This window comes from Eptesicus fuscus, chromosome 20 (genome assembly GCF_027574615.1).
Source record: "Eptesicus fuscus isolate TK198812 chromosome 20, DD_ASM_mEF_20220401, whole genome shotgun sequence".
Classification (NCBI taxonomy): Eukaryota; Metazoa; Chordata; class Mammalia; order Chiroptera; family Vespertilionidae; genus Eptesicus; species Eptesicus fuscus.
In genome coordinates, this window is record NC_072492.1 from 51,389,555 (window position 1) to 51,403,408 (window position 13,854).

General features: G+C 67.0%; 1 protein-coding gene across 3 annotated transcripts; it reads left to right on the plus strand.

Moving 5' to 3' along the window:
* Window positions 1-1,148: 1,148 nt before the first annotated feature.
* SLC16A3 (solute carrier family 16 member 3) lies at window positions 1,149-13,847 on the plus strand. Of its 3 annotated transcripts, none has more exons than XM_054709730.1 (6): window positions 1,149-1,750; window positions 10,374-10,515; window positions 11,449-11,696; window positions 12,168-12,311; window positions 12,621-13,388; window positions 13,585-13,847. In XM_054709730.1, exons 3-6 carry the CDS (start codon window positions 11,474-11,476, stop codon window positions 13,845-13,847), a joined length of 1,398 nt encoding a protein of 465 aa, XP_054565705.1. In that variant the 5' UTR covers window positions 1,149-1,750; window positions 10,374-10,515; window positions 11,449-11,473. The 3 variants fall into 3 exon arrangements, with proteins under 3 accessions (XP_054565705.1, XP_054565704.1, XP_008153193.1); XM_054709729.1 differs by lacking the exon at window positions 1,149-1,750 and adding an exon at window positions 6,408-6,461; XM_008154971.3 differs by lacking the exon at window positions 1,149-1,750 and adding an exon at window positions 6,852-6,994.
* Window positions 13,848-13,854: the final 7 nt, after the last annotated feature.

Sequence of the window (13,854 nt, forward strand, 5' to 3'; positions counted from 1 at the left end):
TGGACCGAGAGCACCTGGCACGGGGCTGGGCACGGAGCAAAGCCCACTCCCTTCCGCCGCCTCCCCGAGCCTGGCCCAGCACCTCTGCCTCCTCCCATTTGGACCCGGCTCAGGGGTCCTCTCCACACCCGCAGGCCTGTGTCTGCTGCCCGTTAGGGTGCGAGGTCAGGACACCAGGAGGCAGACGGCACTTGGCTTCATACGGAGCCGGTGTGTCGGGGAAAGGCCTCCGTTCTCGGAAACCCCGGACCGTGCGAGCTCGCCGGCGCCTGCGGGCTGACCGTGAGCAGGGGCTTTCCCACCGAACACCCCGCAAACCACGCCTCACCGAGGCCGGTACACAAAACAGGCGGACCTGAGCGGCTTGGGGCGAAGGGGTGCCCGCTGAGGGCGCCTGGGGGACGGACCAGAGTCCCCTTTCCCCTGCGGCTCTGGGTCAGCGGAGATGGGGCTGGGCTGGTCCTGGCGGTGGGAGGCGCGGCCAGGAGAGGCGGCCCCGGCGGAGTTTGCTAACTGGGCACAAGGGCTTCAGTGTCGTCAGAACCGCAGGTTCCGCCAGGGTGGCTGGGCCGACGGCCTCATCGCCCTGGACCGGGCTGCCTGGGCACGGATCCGGCGCCGCAGGGGCAGGAGGTGAACAGTCGGCGAACCTGGCGCGGGCGTCCGCGGGGACTGCCGAGCCGGGCACAGCGTGGCTCTGCGCGCGGGCCTCGCGGCCTGCGGGGCGCCCTACCGGACCCCGCCCGGGCTCTGGGTGCGCAGACTGGGCCGGACTTCAGTCCCGAGGTTTTCCAAGGAAAGCGACCGGAAGCGGCGAGTAGAGGCCCCTCCCACCCCCGCGCCCCGCGCCCCGCGCCCTTACCTCACCCGGAACGCCCGCCTAGAACCACCGCTGGTCCCGCCGCGTTGCCATAGCAACGCGAGTCCGTCCACCGGGGTCCGGGCGAGCTCGGTGCAGCGCTTGGGTCCCGCCGGTCGGAAACACAAGCCGGACTTCTTCCGGTTCCTCCCTCCCCGCCACACCCTGTCTGGCACCCGGGCGTCAGGGGGCGCGTGGGGTCCCCGCCGACTCTAGTGGGGTCAGCCTCGTGAGGAGGGCCCCGGACCGCCGGGGGGTGGCGGGGTGGACGGGAGGCGACTGAGGCTTCACCAGCTGAGCTCGGGGCGCCAGGAAGCGAGCTCCCCGAGGGTGGACCTGAGCGGGCGCGCGGGCCGGTGGCGCACGTGGGGCCGGGGCTGCACGCGGCGGGGACGGCCGCGGCGGGCACGGGCCGGCCGGTCTCCTGTTCGGGGCGCCGCGGCCAGGTTTGGTTTGTGAGGATTTGCCCGCGCGGGTGCACGCACGGCTCGTGTGCTTTAGTTCGCGGGCTCAGCGATACGTTTCCGAAGGAAACAACCACTTTTGCAGGCAACCGGTGCTGCCGCCGGGACACCCGTCCCAGCGTCGGAGCGTCCAGGGGGGCCGGGGAGGGCGCAGCTGTCCCAAGTGGAGACGAAGCGTGTGCTCAGCCCGCCCGGCGGTGGCACCGTGGGGCTCCGGCAGTGATGGGCACAGAGGCTGGGACTTCCTGCACAGCCCTGGTCCCGCCCCTCCTGTCCGTCTCCGTGGATCCCACCGGATGGCTGCCTGCTGTCCAGGGCTGATTCCCTGGCCCTGCCAGTGCTGGACCAACGTCCCAACCCAGTCAACCCTAAGAAAGGCTGTGCCGTCGGAGGCGGCTCCTGGAGAGAGGTCCGGGAGGAGTTAAAGGTCAGAGGCAGATGGATGAGCCAGGCAGCCTGGGAGGTGGGCGAGGTGAGCCTGTCACGGGGAAGAAACAGAAAAAAGCTGTGGCCCACGGGAGGAGCTGGAGAGGGGCCCTGACCTTTGACTTGCTGTGACAGAGCCCGGGTTCAAATCCCAACTACTCTCCTGCCTTGCTGTAGCTTCCTGGGACTGGGTTTGCTTCTCTATAAAACTGGGGTGACACCCTTTCCCATCGCTTTGCAGGTCCAAAACATGTGCTCTATAGGGTGCTGGGTGAGTCCCAGTAAAGGGGCCCCATGGTGTGGCTCATCGACCTATGAACCAGGAGGTCACAGTTCAATTCCCCGTCAGGCACATGCCTGGGTTGTGGGCTCAGTCCCCAGTGGGACATGTGCAGGAGGCAGCCGATCGATCCATGATTGTCTCTCTCATTGATGTTTCTATCTCTCCCTCTCCCTCTCTCAAATCAATAAAAATATCTTTTTAAAAAGTAAGGCGAAATCCTAACAACAGCTATGAGCACCACAGCTCACCACCTATGGCCCCCTAACCCTGACCCACCCCAAGCCCAGCATGAACCCTGACCCTAGCACTGACCCCAAAGGTGGCCCCAGCACAGCATGGCCTCTCTTCCTGGGGCAGGGGCCAGCTCCAACCGCCCTCTTATAGGGGCGTGTGTCTTCCTGGCTCCTCCTCTGTCTCCCAAACCCAAGAACTGACCCTCCCCCCGCCCCCAGACCCGTTGAGGCTTCCAGAGGGCCAGGACCAGAAAGGTGCACCTTCTGCTCACAGGATGTCCCTACACCTCACAGCCAGCAAGTGCCTGTGTGGCTGCCTCCAGAGGGGGGGTGGGCACAGATGGCCAGGCAAACCGCCCCTGGCAGAGTCCTGGGGGAAAGGGGATCCAGATGGGGGGTTCAGTGAACACAGGTGTGGCCAAGTGAGGGATTAGTCACGTGAACAAGGGGTGGCCACGTGAACAGGGTGTGGTCATGTGATCAAAGGGTGGAACTGCAGAGAGTAGGCATGTGAGCAAAGGGGTGGGCCACGTGAACAGGGAGGAGGGGTCATGTGAGGACAGAGATGCCCCCCCTCTGTGGGCCAGACTCTGGATGGCAGCAAGATGGTCCCTGCCCTCAGGAACAAGGGGTGCCCTGTGAAGCAGGCAGCAGGCTGGCCCTCAGGGCCCCGCGACCAGTAAGGGACTCTGGTGGGGGGAGGACAGCGCTCCCGGAAGGGACGAGGGGTTCGGGGGCCCACACAGCTGTTTCCCTGAGATCACAGACCAGAGGCAGCGCTGTCAGGGTCCCAGGACAGTCCAGTGAGAGATGCCCTGATGGTGGGCACCCAGTGGGGCACCTGGCCACATGGACCCCCCCCCGTGGCTGTCTTGAAGGGGGGCTGGCGCCCACCTACCTTGCCATCCTGCCCGCTGCGTAGAGGGCAGACTGTGAGCAGAAGGTGACTCGGGCTGTTGGGTCTCAGGTGCGTAACCCAACCCAGAGACCGGGAGGTCCAACCCTCTGAGCGAGGAGGAAACCAGCCCGGCCGGTGTGGCTCAGTGGTTGAGCGTCGCCCTATGAACCAGGAGGTCACGGTTCGATTCCCGGTCAGGGCACATGCCCGGGTTGTGGGCTCGATCCCCAGGGTGGGGCGTGCAGGAGCCATCTGATCAATGATCCTCTCTCATCATTGATGTTTCTATCTCTCCCTCTCCCTTCCTCTCTGAGATCAATAAAAATGTATTTTAAAAAAGGAGGAGGAGGAGGAGGAACCAAGGGGAAGCCAAGAGCCTGCGTGGCCCCTGGGCGCCCCCCGCCTCTCCCCGCCCCCGTGGTTGGCTGAGCGAAGTGGGTGCTGACTCATGGGAAGGGCTGCGGTGGGCACAGGAAGGTTGAGCAAGGCCTCGCCCTCTGGGGGTGGTGCGCGGTTCCTCAAAAAGCCCATGGAGGACTGTGTGACCCAGCAGGCCCTCGCCTGCCTTTGTACCAAGAGAAATGAAAACAGTCCACAGAGACTTGACAGGAATGTGTTGTTCTTGACGGCAAAAAGGTGAGAGTGGCCCTGGCCGGTGCGGCTTAGTTGGTTGGGGATCCCATGCACCGAGAGGTCACGGGTTCAATTCCCAGTCATGGCACATGCCCTGGTTGGTTTCAGGCTCTATCCCCAGTTGGGGGTGTGTAGGAGGCAGCCAATTGATGTCCCACTCTTTCATCAATGTTTCTTTCTCTTTCTCTCTCTCTCCCTATCCCTTCCCCCTCGCTAAGAAAATAAAAAGTGCTCTAGCTGGTTTGGCTCAGTGGATCAAGCATCAGTCCCGGGTTCGATTCCCGTCAAGGGCATGTACCTCGGTTGCAGGCTCCTCCCCGGCCCGGGTCCGGGTCAGGGGTTATGTAGGAGGCAACCAATCGATGTGTTTCTCTCACATCAATATTTCTCTCTGTCTTTCTCTCTTCCACTCTCTCTAAAAATCAATGGAAAAATATCCTCGGGTGAGGATTAAAAAAACAAAGAAATTAAGGGGAAAAAAGTGAAAAATGACCTAAATGCCCATCGACAGATGAATGTGGTCCATCCATACAGTGGAATGGATGGATGGAATCATTCAGCCATAGAAAGGAATGAAGTGCCCTGGCTGGTTTGGCTCAGTGGATAGAGGGCCGGCCCGTGGACCAAAATCAATGGAAAAATATCCTCGGGTGAGGATTAACAACAAAAAAAAAAAAAAGGAATGAAGTGATAAAGCTGCACATGGATGAACCTGGAAAACATTGCATTAAGTGAAAGTGGCCTGTCACACAGATACACCCAGAACAGGCCAATCCAGACCCTTAAAGCAGAGGGTGGGGCGCGGGGGAGAGGAGCGATTCCCGAGTATGACACCCACCCCTTCCTTCACAGCCAATCCTAACACCCACCCTGGGCAGGGAGCCCAGCTGAGTCAGGCCGGGCTGGGCAGGCCGGCTGGGGGTCTGGCCTCTGCCCACAGCCGGGCTGGCCAAGCCGTTAATAGGTTAGTTTTTCTGGGAGCTGGTTAATACGTTAATTGCTCTGGAGCTCGAAGAGATGGGAGGGAACAGCGAGTGGCCGGTTGCCCTGGCTGCTTCTCCAGCCTGGAGCCGGGGACACTGTGGCCGCAGGTGTGGAGGGCGAGTGAAGACTGGCTGTGCGCCAGGCCCCTACGGAGAGCGGGGTCAGGAGCCTGGACCCCAGGGCAGGGGTCACGGGTGGCAGGCATGCCCGTGCCATGACTCAGCTTTCTTCACCCGACCCAGCCTGTTCCGCCCGATCCTGTCCACGGGTGGTGGCTGGGAGCACCACAGGCCTGGAGCTGCGGGGACGTTTTGAGGATGGGAGGCCTGCATGGCTCCATCAGGCCCAAAGGTGGGAACGGGAGGTCTGTCCCACGCCCTCCCTGGGGTGCCGCGACCCTCTGGAGCTTCTCCAGGTTTCCGGCATTTTCGGAACCCTTCCGTCTGCGCACACAGGCAGAGTGGGGGTCTCGGCCCCCTCCGTCGTCCATCTCCTCCAGACAGAGACGCATCGGGAAGGGGGACCGGCCAGGAGGTGCTCCTGGGAGCCATTCCAGGGCCTGAGGGGACCTGCGCAGTGACTTCCAACAACGGGCATCAAGGACAGGGACAGGGTGGGCCGGGGCAGGGCGGGCGTCTCGGCATCCAAAATAAAGGCGGAGGCCTGGCCGCACGGCTCAGTGGTTGAGCATCGACCTATGAACCAGGAGGTCAGGGTTCGATTCCTGGTCAGGGCGCACGCCCTGGTTACAGAGGGTGTTGCAGGCTCGATCCCCTGTCCGGGGTGTGCAGGAGGCAGCTGATGGATGATTCCCTCTCATCATGGATGTTTCTCTCTCTCTCCCTCTCCCTTCCTCTCTGAAATCAATAAATAATATATTTTTAAAAAGCAGAGGCCGCCCTAGCCGGTTTGGCTCAGTGGATAGAGCGTCATCCTGCGGACTGAGGGGTCCCAGGTTCGATTCCGGTCGGGGGCATGTACCTTGGTTGTGGGCACATCCCCAGTAGGAGGTGTGCAGGAGGCAGCTGGTCGATGTTTCTCTCTCATCGATGTTTCTAGCTATCTATCCCTCTCCCTTCCTCTCTGTAAAAAAATCAATAAAAATATATTAAAAAAAAAAAAAGCAGAGGCCTCAGTGGACTTGGTGTCTCAGAAGGGGCGGGGCCAGGAGGCCGATTTTGCCCCTCCTTTGCTGTGGGGGCGGGGGCGCCACAGGCCCCTGGAGGGGTGACCCATCACTGATGCTCACTCTGCAAGCCCTGCCTCCCCCCATCCCCCGCCCCCCCAATTCTGGACCAGCTGGGGTCGCTGTGATAAAGCCCAGAACGGCCAGCCCCTCGCCCCTCACTGGGAGACTTGGGGGGCCATTCCCGACGGTTAGGTGGAAAGTGTGCCTGGGGTCCCAGCTCGGCTCCTGCGCCCCCCACCCCCACCCAAAGCCACATTCGCGGCACCTCCCCCAAGCCGGAGCTTTGTCCAAAAGTGGGGCTTGAGCACCCTGCTTCCGACCGGCGGGGCCCGCCCCCGCCCTGGGCGCGGGTCTGCACGGTGCGGGGATGGGGAGCGGCGCGCCGTCCCGCTTCTGGGTGCGCGAGGGGAGGGGCCGCGCCTTCGCGGCAGAGAGAGACGGAAGTTCGGAGGGATGCCGGCCTTGCCCGAGATCGCCCCGGGGGACAGGCAGGTCTGGAGGGGAGCGCAGCCCCCAGGGTGGCTGCTGGCCGGGGGGGCGGGGGCGGGGGGGAGGCCCGCGGACCCAGGGCTGAGACGGGGGGCCGGAGGGGGGACCCCGCGGGGACCGCGGACACCTCGCCACGTGGGGTTCAGGTGGCTGCGCGCGGCCCGGGCGTGGGGGCGAGGGGGATCCCGGCCCGGACATCCCGGCCGCTAGCCGAGCGGGGAACCGAGCGCACCGAGAGGCACTGCGGGTGGATGGGGGGCGGGAACCAGAGCTCGGAGGGCGCGGGACTGGCCGGCGAGAGGCCACGCCTCCCGGGAGGGTCTGCGACGGGGTCCCTGGGCCGGCGACGCGCCGTCGGGGCGCACGGAGGCCTCCCCCCCGCTGAGGCGCGGGGTCCGGGCGGGGCAGCGGGGCGGCGCCAGCGGCCGTGACGTGAGCGGGGGACGTGCCGCGCCAGCGACCGGAGCACCGAGAGCCCCCAGCGCGCGCGGGCCAGGCAGCTGGGCGGGCGGACGCGGGCCGGCGAGCGGGCGCAGGTAGGCTCGGCCGGACGCTCCGCGGGACCCGGGCCGGAGGCTTGAACCCGGGACCCTCCGAACCGCCCGGCGCGGAGTCCCCGCGTTCGCCCCCCTCGCCCCTTCCCCTCCTGGTCCGGATGCCCGGGCTCGGACTAGCCGCCCCTCCTGCCCGGGTCCCGAACCAGGGGTCCCGGAGAGCCGGCGGTGCCTCGGACCCGGGCCGCCCGCTGTCCCCTCCCCCTGCCCGGCCGGGGCGCCCCTCCGTCGGGCGGCCCCCGGGGGCTGGGCTCCCGCCAGGAGGTGGCTGCGCCCGGAGGCCCAGGGAGTCCCGGGTATAAATAGCCCGGCCCGGGCCTGCGGGCTATATTTGGTGGGGTTCACTCCCCGAGGGAGAGGGGAGAAGGGGGGTTGCCCGCGGGCCGGCCCCACCCGCCTCTCCTTCCCCTTCCCGCCTCACCTACACACGCCCCAGCCCCGGCCTGCCCCGGGGCAGCGGGTTCCCACCCAGACGCGTGGACTGAGCTGGTCTCACCGCCTCTCCCAGGTGGGGCCTCGGTTTACTTACAGGAAAATGGGCTGATAACGCACCTACCTACTTGGTGGGCCTGGCCTGTGGCCGAAGGTGTGTGAGGGGACGGGAGTTGCATCTTGGGGGTGGGGGTGGAGGTGGGGGGCCTGGCGTCTGGGTGAGAGACTGGGGGGCAGGAGCGAGGGCCAGAGGGACTCTGTGGTGACCATGGCCGGGCTGGGAGGTCTGAGGGTCAGCGGGATGGCAGGTGGGTGCTGTGGGGGTGGTTGCCGGGGTCCCCGGCCTCACGGTGAGGTCCAGGGGTCTGCTGGATCAGGTGGGTCCTGGGGAGGGAGGGACTGTGTGGTGGAGGTTGGCCGTCTCCGGGGCGTGGGTGGGGTGAGGCCTCTCCCGCGGTGGGCGGTCTGCCTGCCCGGGCCCTGAGCGCACACAGCGCCTGTGTGTGGACAGCCCGGTGTGGGCATGGGAGGCCTGGGCACAGCGGAATGTGTAGTGACCCCAGGTGACCTGGGGCAGGGCTGCCACCCGGGAGGCCACCTGGCTCTCCCTGACTCCGGGGACACCTCCGTGGAGAGGGGCAGCAAGAGGGGGGGCCCTGCTCCCCACCAGGGGCCAGGGGCCGGGGAGCGTGTGTGGAGGGGATGAGTGGAGAAGCCTCCACGCAGCCACTGACCCATCAGGCGCCTAGAATCAGGCCTGGGCGCTGGGCGCTGGGCCGGCCGCGGGGAGGGCGGGGCGGGCAGGGTCTGGGTCTCCTCCCAGCGCTGCCTCCGTTCCCATCTGTGAAATGGGCCGGTAGGGGACGCCATCCCAGCGACCCGGGTGAGGGCCGCCCCCGCGGAGGGAAAGGAAGCGGGGGAGCCGGGGGTTCCCGGGGCTCCCGGACCCGACCCGGCGGCCCTGCACGTGGCGTGCGCGCCGGCTATTACGGTAACGGACGGGCGGGCGCCTACTCCAGGCAATACGGCGGCTCCTCCCTGGGCGCGCGGTCACGTCCCCCACGTCCCGGCGGCGGAGCATCCTGCCTGCCCGCGCCCCGCCTCGTCTCCCCCAGCGCCCCGACCCCCGTGTGCCCAGCCGGAAGCTGGAGCGGAAGGCGCGCCCACCTGGCTGGGGGGCGTGTGCAGCTCGGGGTCCCTGGCTCCCTCTCCCCGCCACCCCCCTCCCTACACCTGCCCCCCTCTCCGCCGGGGCAGAGTTTCTGCTCCCCTCCCCGCCAGCCTTGCAAGATGGGAGCGCACCGTAGAGCCTGCAGGGCTCCGGGGCGCGCAGGGGCACTGTGGCCGCACCGGGGAAGGAGGGCCCAGGGCCAGGGGGGTGGGCCCGTCCCTGACCCGGAAAAGGCCCAAGCACCTCCCTCCAGACACGGCTTTGCTCACAGGCGGGAGCATCTGGGTCCTGCACCCAGCCTGGGGGGACAGACTTTCCGGATGGCAGATGTGTGAGCTGCTGAACGGGAAACTCCAGGGGACCCCCATGCCCACTCCTCCAGCCCTTCGCTGCTCAGCTCCCCGATGTCTAGGCTGGGGGAGGGGGGGCAGGGCCCCGGAGCCCTGCCTGGCCCAGAAGCAGCACGACACCCCACCTGGGGGATCGGCTTTCCAAGGCGGAGAGGAGGTTATTTCTGGGCTGGGGACATGGTTCGCATGCTTCCCTGGGAGGGTAAATGTCACAAAAGGCCACCCAGGCGGTGTGTACCCACTCCTGTGCCCGCCGCCTTCCTGGGCACCGCAGGGAGGGTGCCCAACGGTGCCCCGCCCTGGAGGGGCACGCCTCCCATCCCGGGCCTAGACTGGCAGCAGCAGGGTTTTCCTCGGAACATCAGCGGGCCTGTGCCTGGCTGGCTGGACGGGGCCGTTTTGCTCATGGACATCCGCCCCTTTGGTGCATCCCTACATATGTAGGGCCCTGCTCCCTTTGCCCCAAACTAGAGCCGCCCCCTTCCTGCTCTCCGGCTCCTTCCCTGCTGGCCCACCATCCCCCCGCCACGTGCAAATCAACACCTCCCTGAGAAGCCTCCCTTCGAGGACTGGCCGGGGTGGGGAGTGGGGTGGGGGCCGTCCCAGTGTGGCCGGTCCTGCAGCAGCCGGGGGTTAGCTGGGAGAAGCCGTCTGCAGAGCCGCTGGGCTGCGGGGGTCCCCGTGTGCCTCAGACGCAGTGGGCCACTCCGGGCTGTGCCAGGCCACGGGGGGGGGGGGGGGGCTGCAGGCGAGTTTGCAGGAGGAGGGGCTCCCTTGGTTGGGGCGCCCCTGGGTACCGGTCAGGGTACTGCGCAGCTCTTGGCTTCAGAAACACCCCAGGGTTGCTCGCTGACGGCAGGAACGGCCAGGACACAGGGCACTGAGGTCGGGGTGCGGAGAGGGGGGAGCTTCTCTTGGGTTTCCCAGAACAGTCCCTGACCCGGCGGGGGCGGGGGGGGGCAGGGGGGGCTGTTCTGCTCCAGTGGCCTGTGTCGTCTTGTCCTCACCTGACGCTGGCTGTGTTCGTGGGCAGCAGCTGCCACTTGGAATCACACGGGAAGCCTTGAAAAACATCCCCTGTCAGACCCCCCCAGACCTTCCCATCAGGCCCCTGAGGGCACAGCACCGTGGCCAGGGTGCTGGGAGCTGGGTGGGGAGTTGTCTTATTTCCACATCCCTTGCCCTCCACCCTGAACCTGAGCTCAGCTGGTCCAGGACAGAGGCCCTCGTCCTCTCGAGTCCTGTCCCAGCGTCCCTGTGGCCTCTGATGCATCGTGGGCCACCCTGGGGGAGGGGCCAGGACAGGCGGGCTGATGGGAAGGGGACATCAGGAAGTGGCTGGCCTCAGAGCAGGTGGAGTATTTAAACCACAGGATTTGCAAATGCTGCACATCACATCTCCCCACAGAGCACACGGCGGGCACGGACAGACGGACAGACGCAGTGGCAGCAGGCGGGTGGCGCTGAACCAGCCCGGCCTCGTGACAGGCCCCCTTGCCCACACCCGCACCAGGAGGCGGCTCCCCTCGGAACAGCTTCTGTCCAGTGAGGTGGGCGGACGGGGCCGCCAGGCTGATCTGGGATTAGGCTTTTGGTGCCAGGATCGGCCGGAGGGACACGGGGCGGGGGGTGAAGACAGAGGGAGGGCCGATCTCCAGCTGGAAGTCGGGCCCCAGGTTCCAGGGCCTCAAGCCAAATTCCTGGGATTTAAAGGGGGATCAGCTCTGGGCTGCTGCGGGGTTTGTGGGGCGACGGGTGCAGCCGGCTCCCGCCTGGCTGGGCAGCCTGGGCTGGCATGGTTTTCTCCAGGGGGCTGATTGGACGCCCTGCCCACCCCGTCCCCGCCCGAGGGGTTAAACTCCAGCCTCCTCCAAGGGGAAACTGGGCTGGGCCCCTGCTGCCCGCCCCAGCTCTTCCTTGAAAGTCCCGGAGGCCTCCCTTCTCCCCAGGAGCTGTGGCCTGTGCCTAGGATCGGGTGGGCAGGGCGACCAGGTGGGTCCTCCGTGTGGACAGAGGCCTGTCCTGCCCTGGGTGAACCTGCCCCCATCTTCAGGCTCTCCCTCGGTCAGTGCAAGCACGGGGCAGCCCATCTCCCTGGCAGTGGGGGAGAGAGGCTGGCCTGGTCTCGTTTAGGTCTCAAGGGACACCACAGGTCCCCCAGGGGCATGCCTCAGCCTCAGCCTCAGCTGCGGGGGGGGCGGGGGGCCCTGCTTCCACAGCCCCTGGGAGCCAGCTGAGTGGGAGCCGCTGGGGGAGAGGGTGGGCCCAGCCCAGCACAGGGTGGGAGGGGGGGGTGGCGGAGAGCACAGGTGGGGCTATCAGGGAGCGGCCAGAGCTGGGCTCCGGCTGGGGGCGGGGCGGGGCTGAGGAGGGGCGTGGCCTGGTGTAGCCCTTGGTGTGTGCTATGCCCTCCTGTCCTCACTACTGGGTGGTGGCTGGGTGGCACCTGACAGCCAGTGAGCCTGACTCTCTCTCTCTCTCAGGGACGCGGAACCCGCCCTCCTGGCCATGGGAGGGGCCGTGGTGGACGAGGGCCCCACAGGTGTCAAGGCCCCTGATGGGGGCTGGGGCTGGGCCGTCCTCCTGGGCTGCTTCGTCATCACAGGCTTCTCCTACGCCTTCCCCAAGGCGGTCAGCGTCTTCTTCAAGGAGCTCATGCTCGAGTTTGGTATCGGGTACAGTGACACGGCCTGGATCTCCTCCATCCTGCTGGCCATGCTGTACGGCACAGGTGAGGGTCAGGGGCAGGTGAGGGTCAGGGGCAGGTGAGGGTCAGGGTCTGGTGAGGGTCAGGGACAGGTGAGGGTTAGGGGCAGGTGAGGGTCAGGGGCAGGTGAGGGTCAGGGGCAGGTGAGGGTCTGGGGCAGGTGAGGGTCAGGGACAGGTGAGGGTCAGGGGCAGGTGAGGGTCAGGGGCAGGTGAGGGCCTGGGGCAGGTGAGGGTCAGGGGCAGGTGAGGGGCTGGGACAGGTGAGGGGCCCATCTGGCCCGGGTGGAGCTAGCCTGTTTGGGAGACGCCGGCCCAGCCTCATCTGCCCAGCTGTGCGGTCCCAGCGCACAAGGCCGGGCCCCTCTTGCCTGGGGACCACCAGCAAGAGATACTCCCCGGGGAACCCCTTCATGTGAACTGTGGTCTCAGGCTGGGCGGGAGCTGGGCCGGGCGTGGGGGAGGGGGGGCTGCCACTCCACGCTGTCCCCCCCAGGCCCGCTCTGCAGCGTGTGCGTGAATCGCTTCGGCTGCCGGCCGGTCATGCTGGTGGGCGGCCTCCTGGCGTCCCTGGGCATGGTGGCCGCCTCCTTCTGCAGGAGCGTCATTGAGCTGTACCTCACCACGGGCGTCCTGACCGGTGAGCGGGCTGGCCAGGGGGTGGGGCAGGGCGCGTGGGGACGGCGGCGGGTCAGGTCCGTGGAGAAGTCCCCTGTCCTCCCACCCTTGGCGCCAGCCTGTCCCTCTTTCCCGTCCGGGTCTCCCGCGGGTCCGGCGGCGACGGGCCCTGTGCATACACTGGGTCTCCCTACGTCGTCGACACCCCTCAGACCCACAAAGAAGAACCGTTTAGGCAGGAGCTGTGTCCGGGACACAAGGGGCGGGGTGGGCGGGCCCAGGGGGCGGGGCCAGCTCTCACCCTCTGCTCCCCCTGCTCCCCCTGCTGCAGGCTTGGGTTTGGCGCTCAACTTCCAGCCCTCGCTCATCATGCTCAACCGTTACTTCAGCAAGCGGCGCCCCATGGCCAACGGGCTGGCGGCGGCAGGCAGCCCCGTGTTCCTGTGCGCCCTGTCCCCGCTGGGGCAGCTGCTGCAGGACCAGTACGGCTGGCGTGGCGGCTTCCTCATCCTGGGCGGCCTGCTGCTCAACTGCTGCGCGTGTGCCGCGCTCATGCGGCCCCTGGAGGCGCCCCGGGCGGGGGCGGGGGGGCCGGGGCCCGGGCCCCAGAGGCCAGCCAGGCGGCTGCTGGACCTGAGCGTCTTCAGGGACCGCGGCTTCGTCATCTACGCGGCGGCCGCCTCCATCATGGTGCTGGGGCTCTTCGTGCCGCCGGTGTTCGTGGTGAGCTACGCCAAGGACCTGGGCGTGCCGGACACGCGGGCCGCCTTCCTGCTGACCGTGCTGGGCTTCGTGGACATCTTCGCCCGCCCAGCCGCCGGCTTCATCGCGGGGCTCCCCAAGGTGCGCCCCTACTCCGTCTACCTCTTCAGCTTCGCCATGTTCTTCAACGGGTTCACAGACCTCACGGGCTCCACGGCCAGCGACTACGGGGGCCTGGCCGTCTTCTGCGTCTTCTTCGGCATCTCCTACGGCATGGTGGGCGCCCTGCAGTTCGAGGTGCTCATGGCCATCGTGGGCACCAACACCTTCTCCAGCGCCATCGGCCTCGTGCTGCTGCTGGAGGCCATTGCCGTGCTCATCGGGCCCCCGTCCGGAGGTGAGCTGGGCAGCGGGGAGCCCTGGCCAGACCCCGGTTCCAGCACTGGCCCATCCCAGGAAGGGGACTCACGGTGGGAGGGTCCTGAGCAGGAGGAAGCCCTCCCCCTGCCCCCAGCGCACAGCCAGCAGGTGTCGGGAAGGCACGGGGACGACGGGGTGGGGGCCAGGCCATGCTGACACTGTTCCCTCCGCAGGCCGCCTCCTGGACGCCACGCACGTCTACCAGTACGTGTTCATCCTGGCCGGGGCCGAGGTGCTGGCCGCCTCCCTGGTGCTGCTGCTGGGCAACTTCTTCTGCATCGGGAGGAAGCCCGCGGGGGCCGCCAAGGAGGGCGAGAGCCCCAAGCCCCCTGCAGACGACAGGGACAGGGTGGACTCAAGGGAGGTGGAGCACTTCCTGAAGGCGGAGCCCGAGAAGAAAGGGGAGGTGGCTCACACCCCGGAAACCAGCGTCTGAGTTCGGA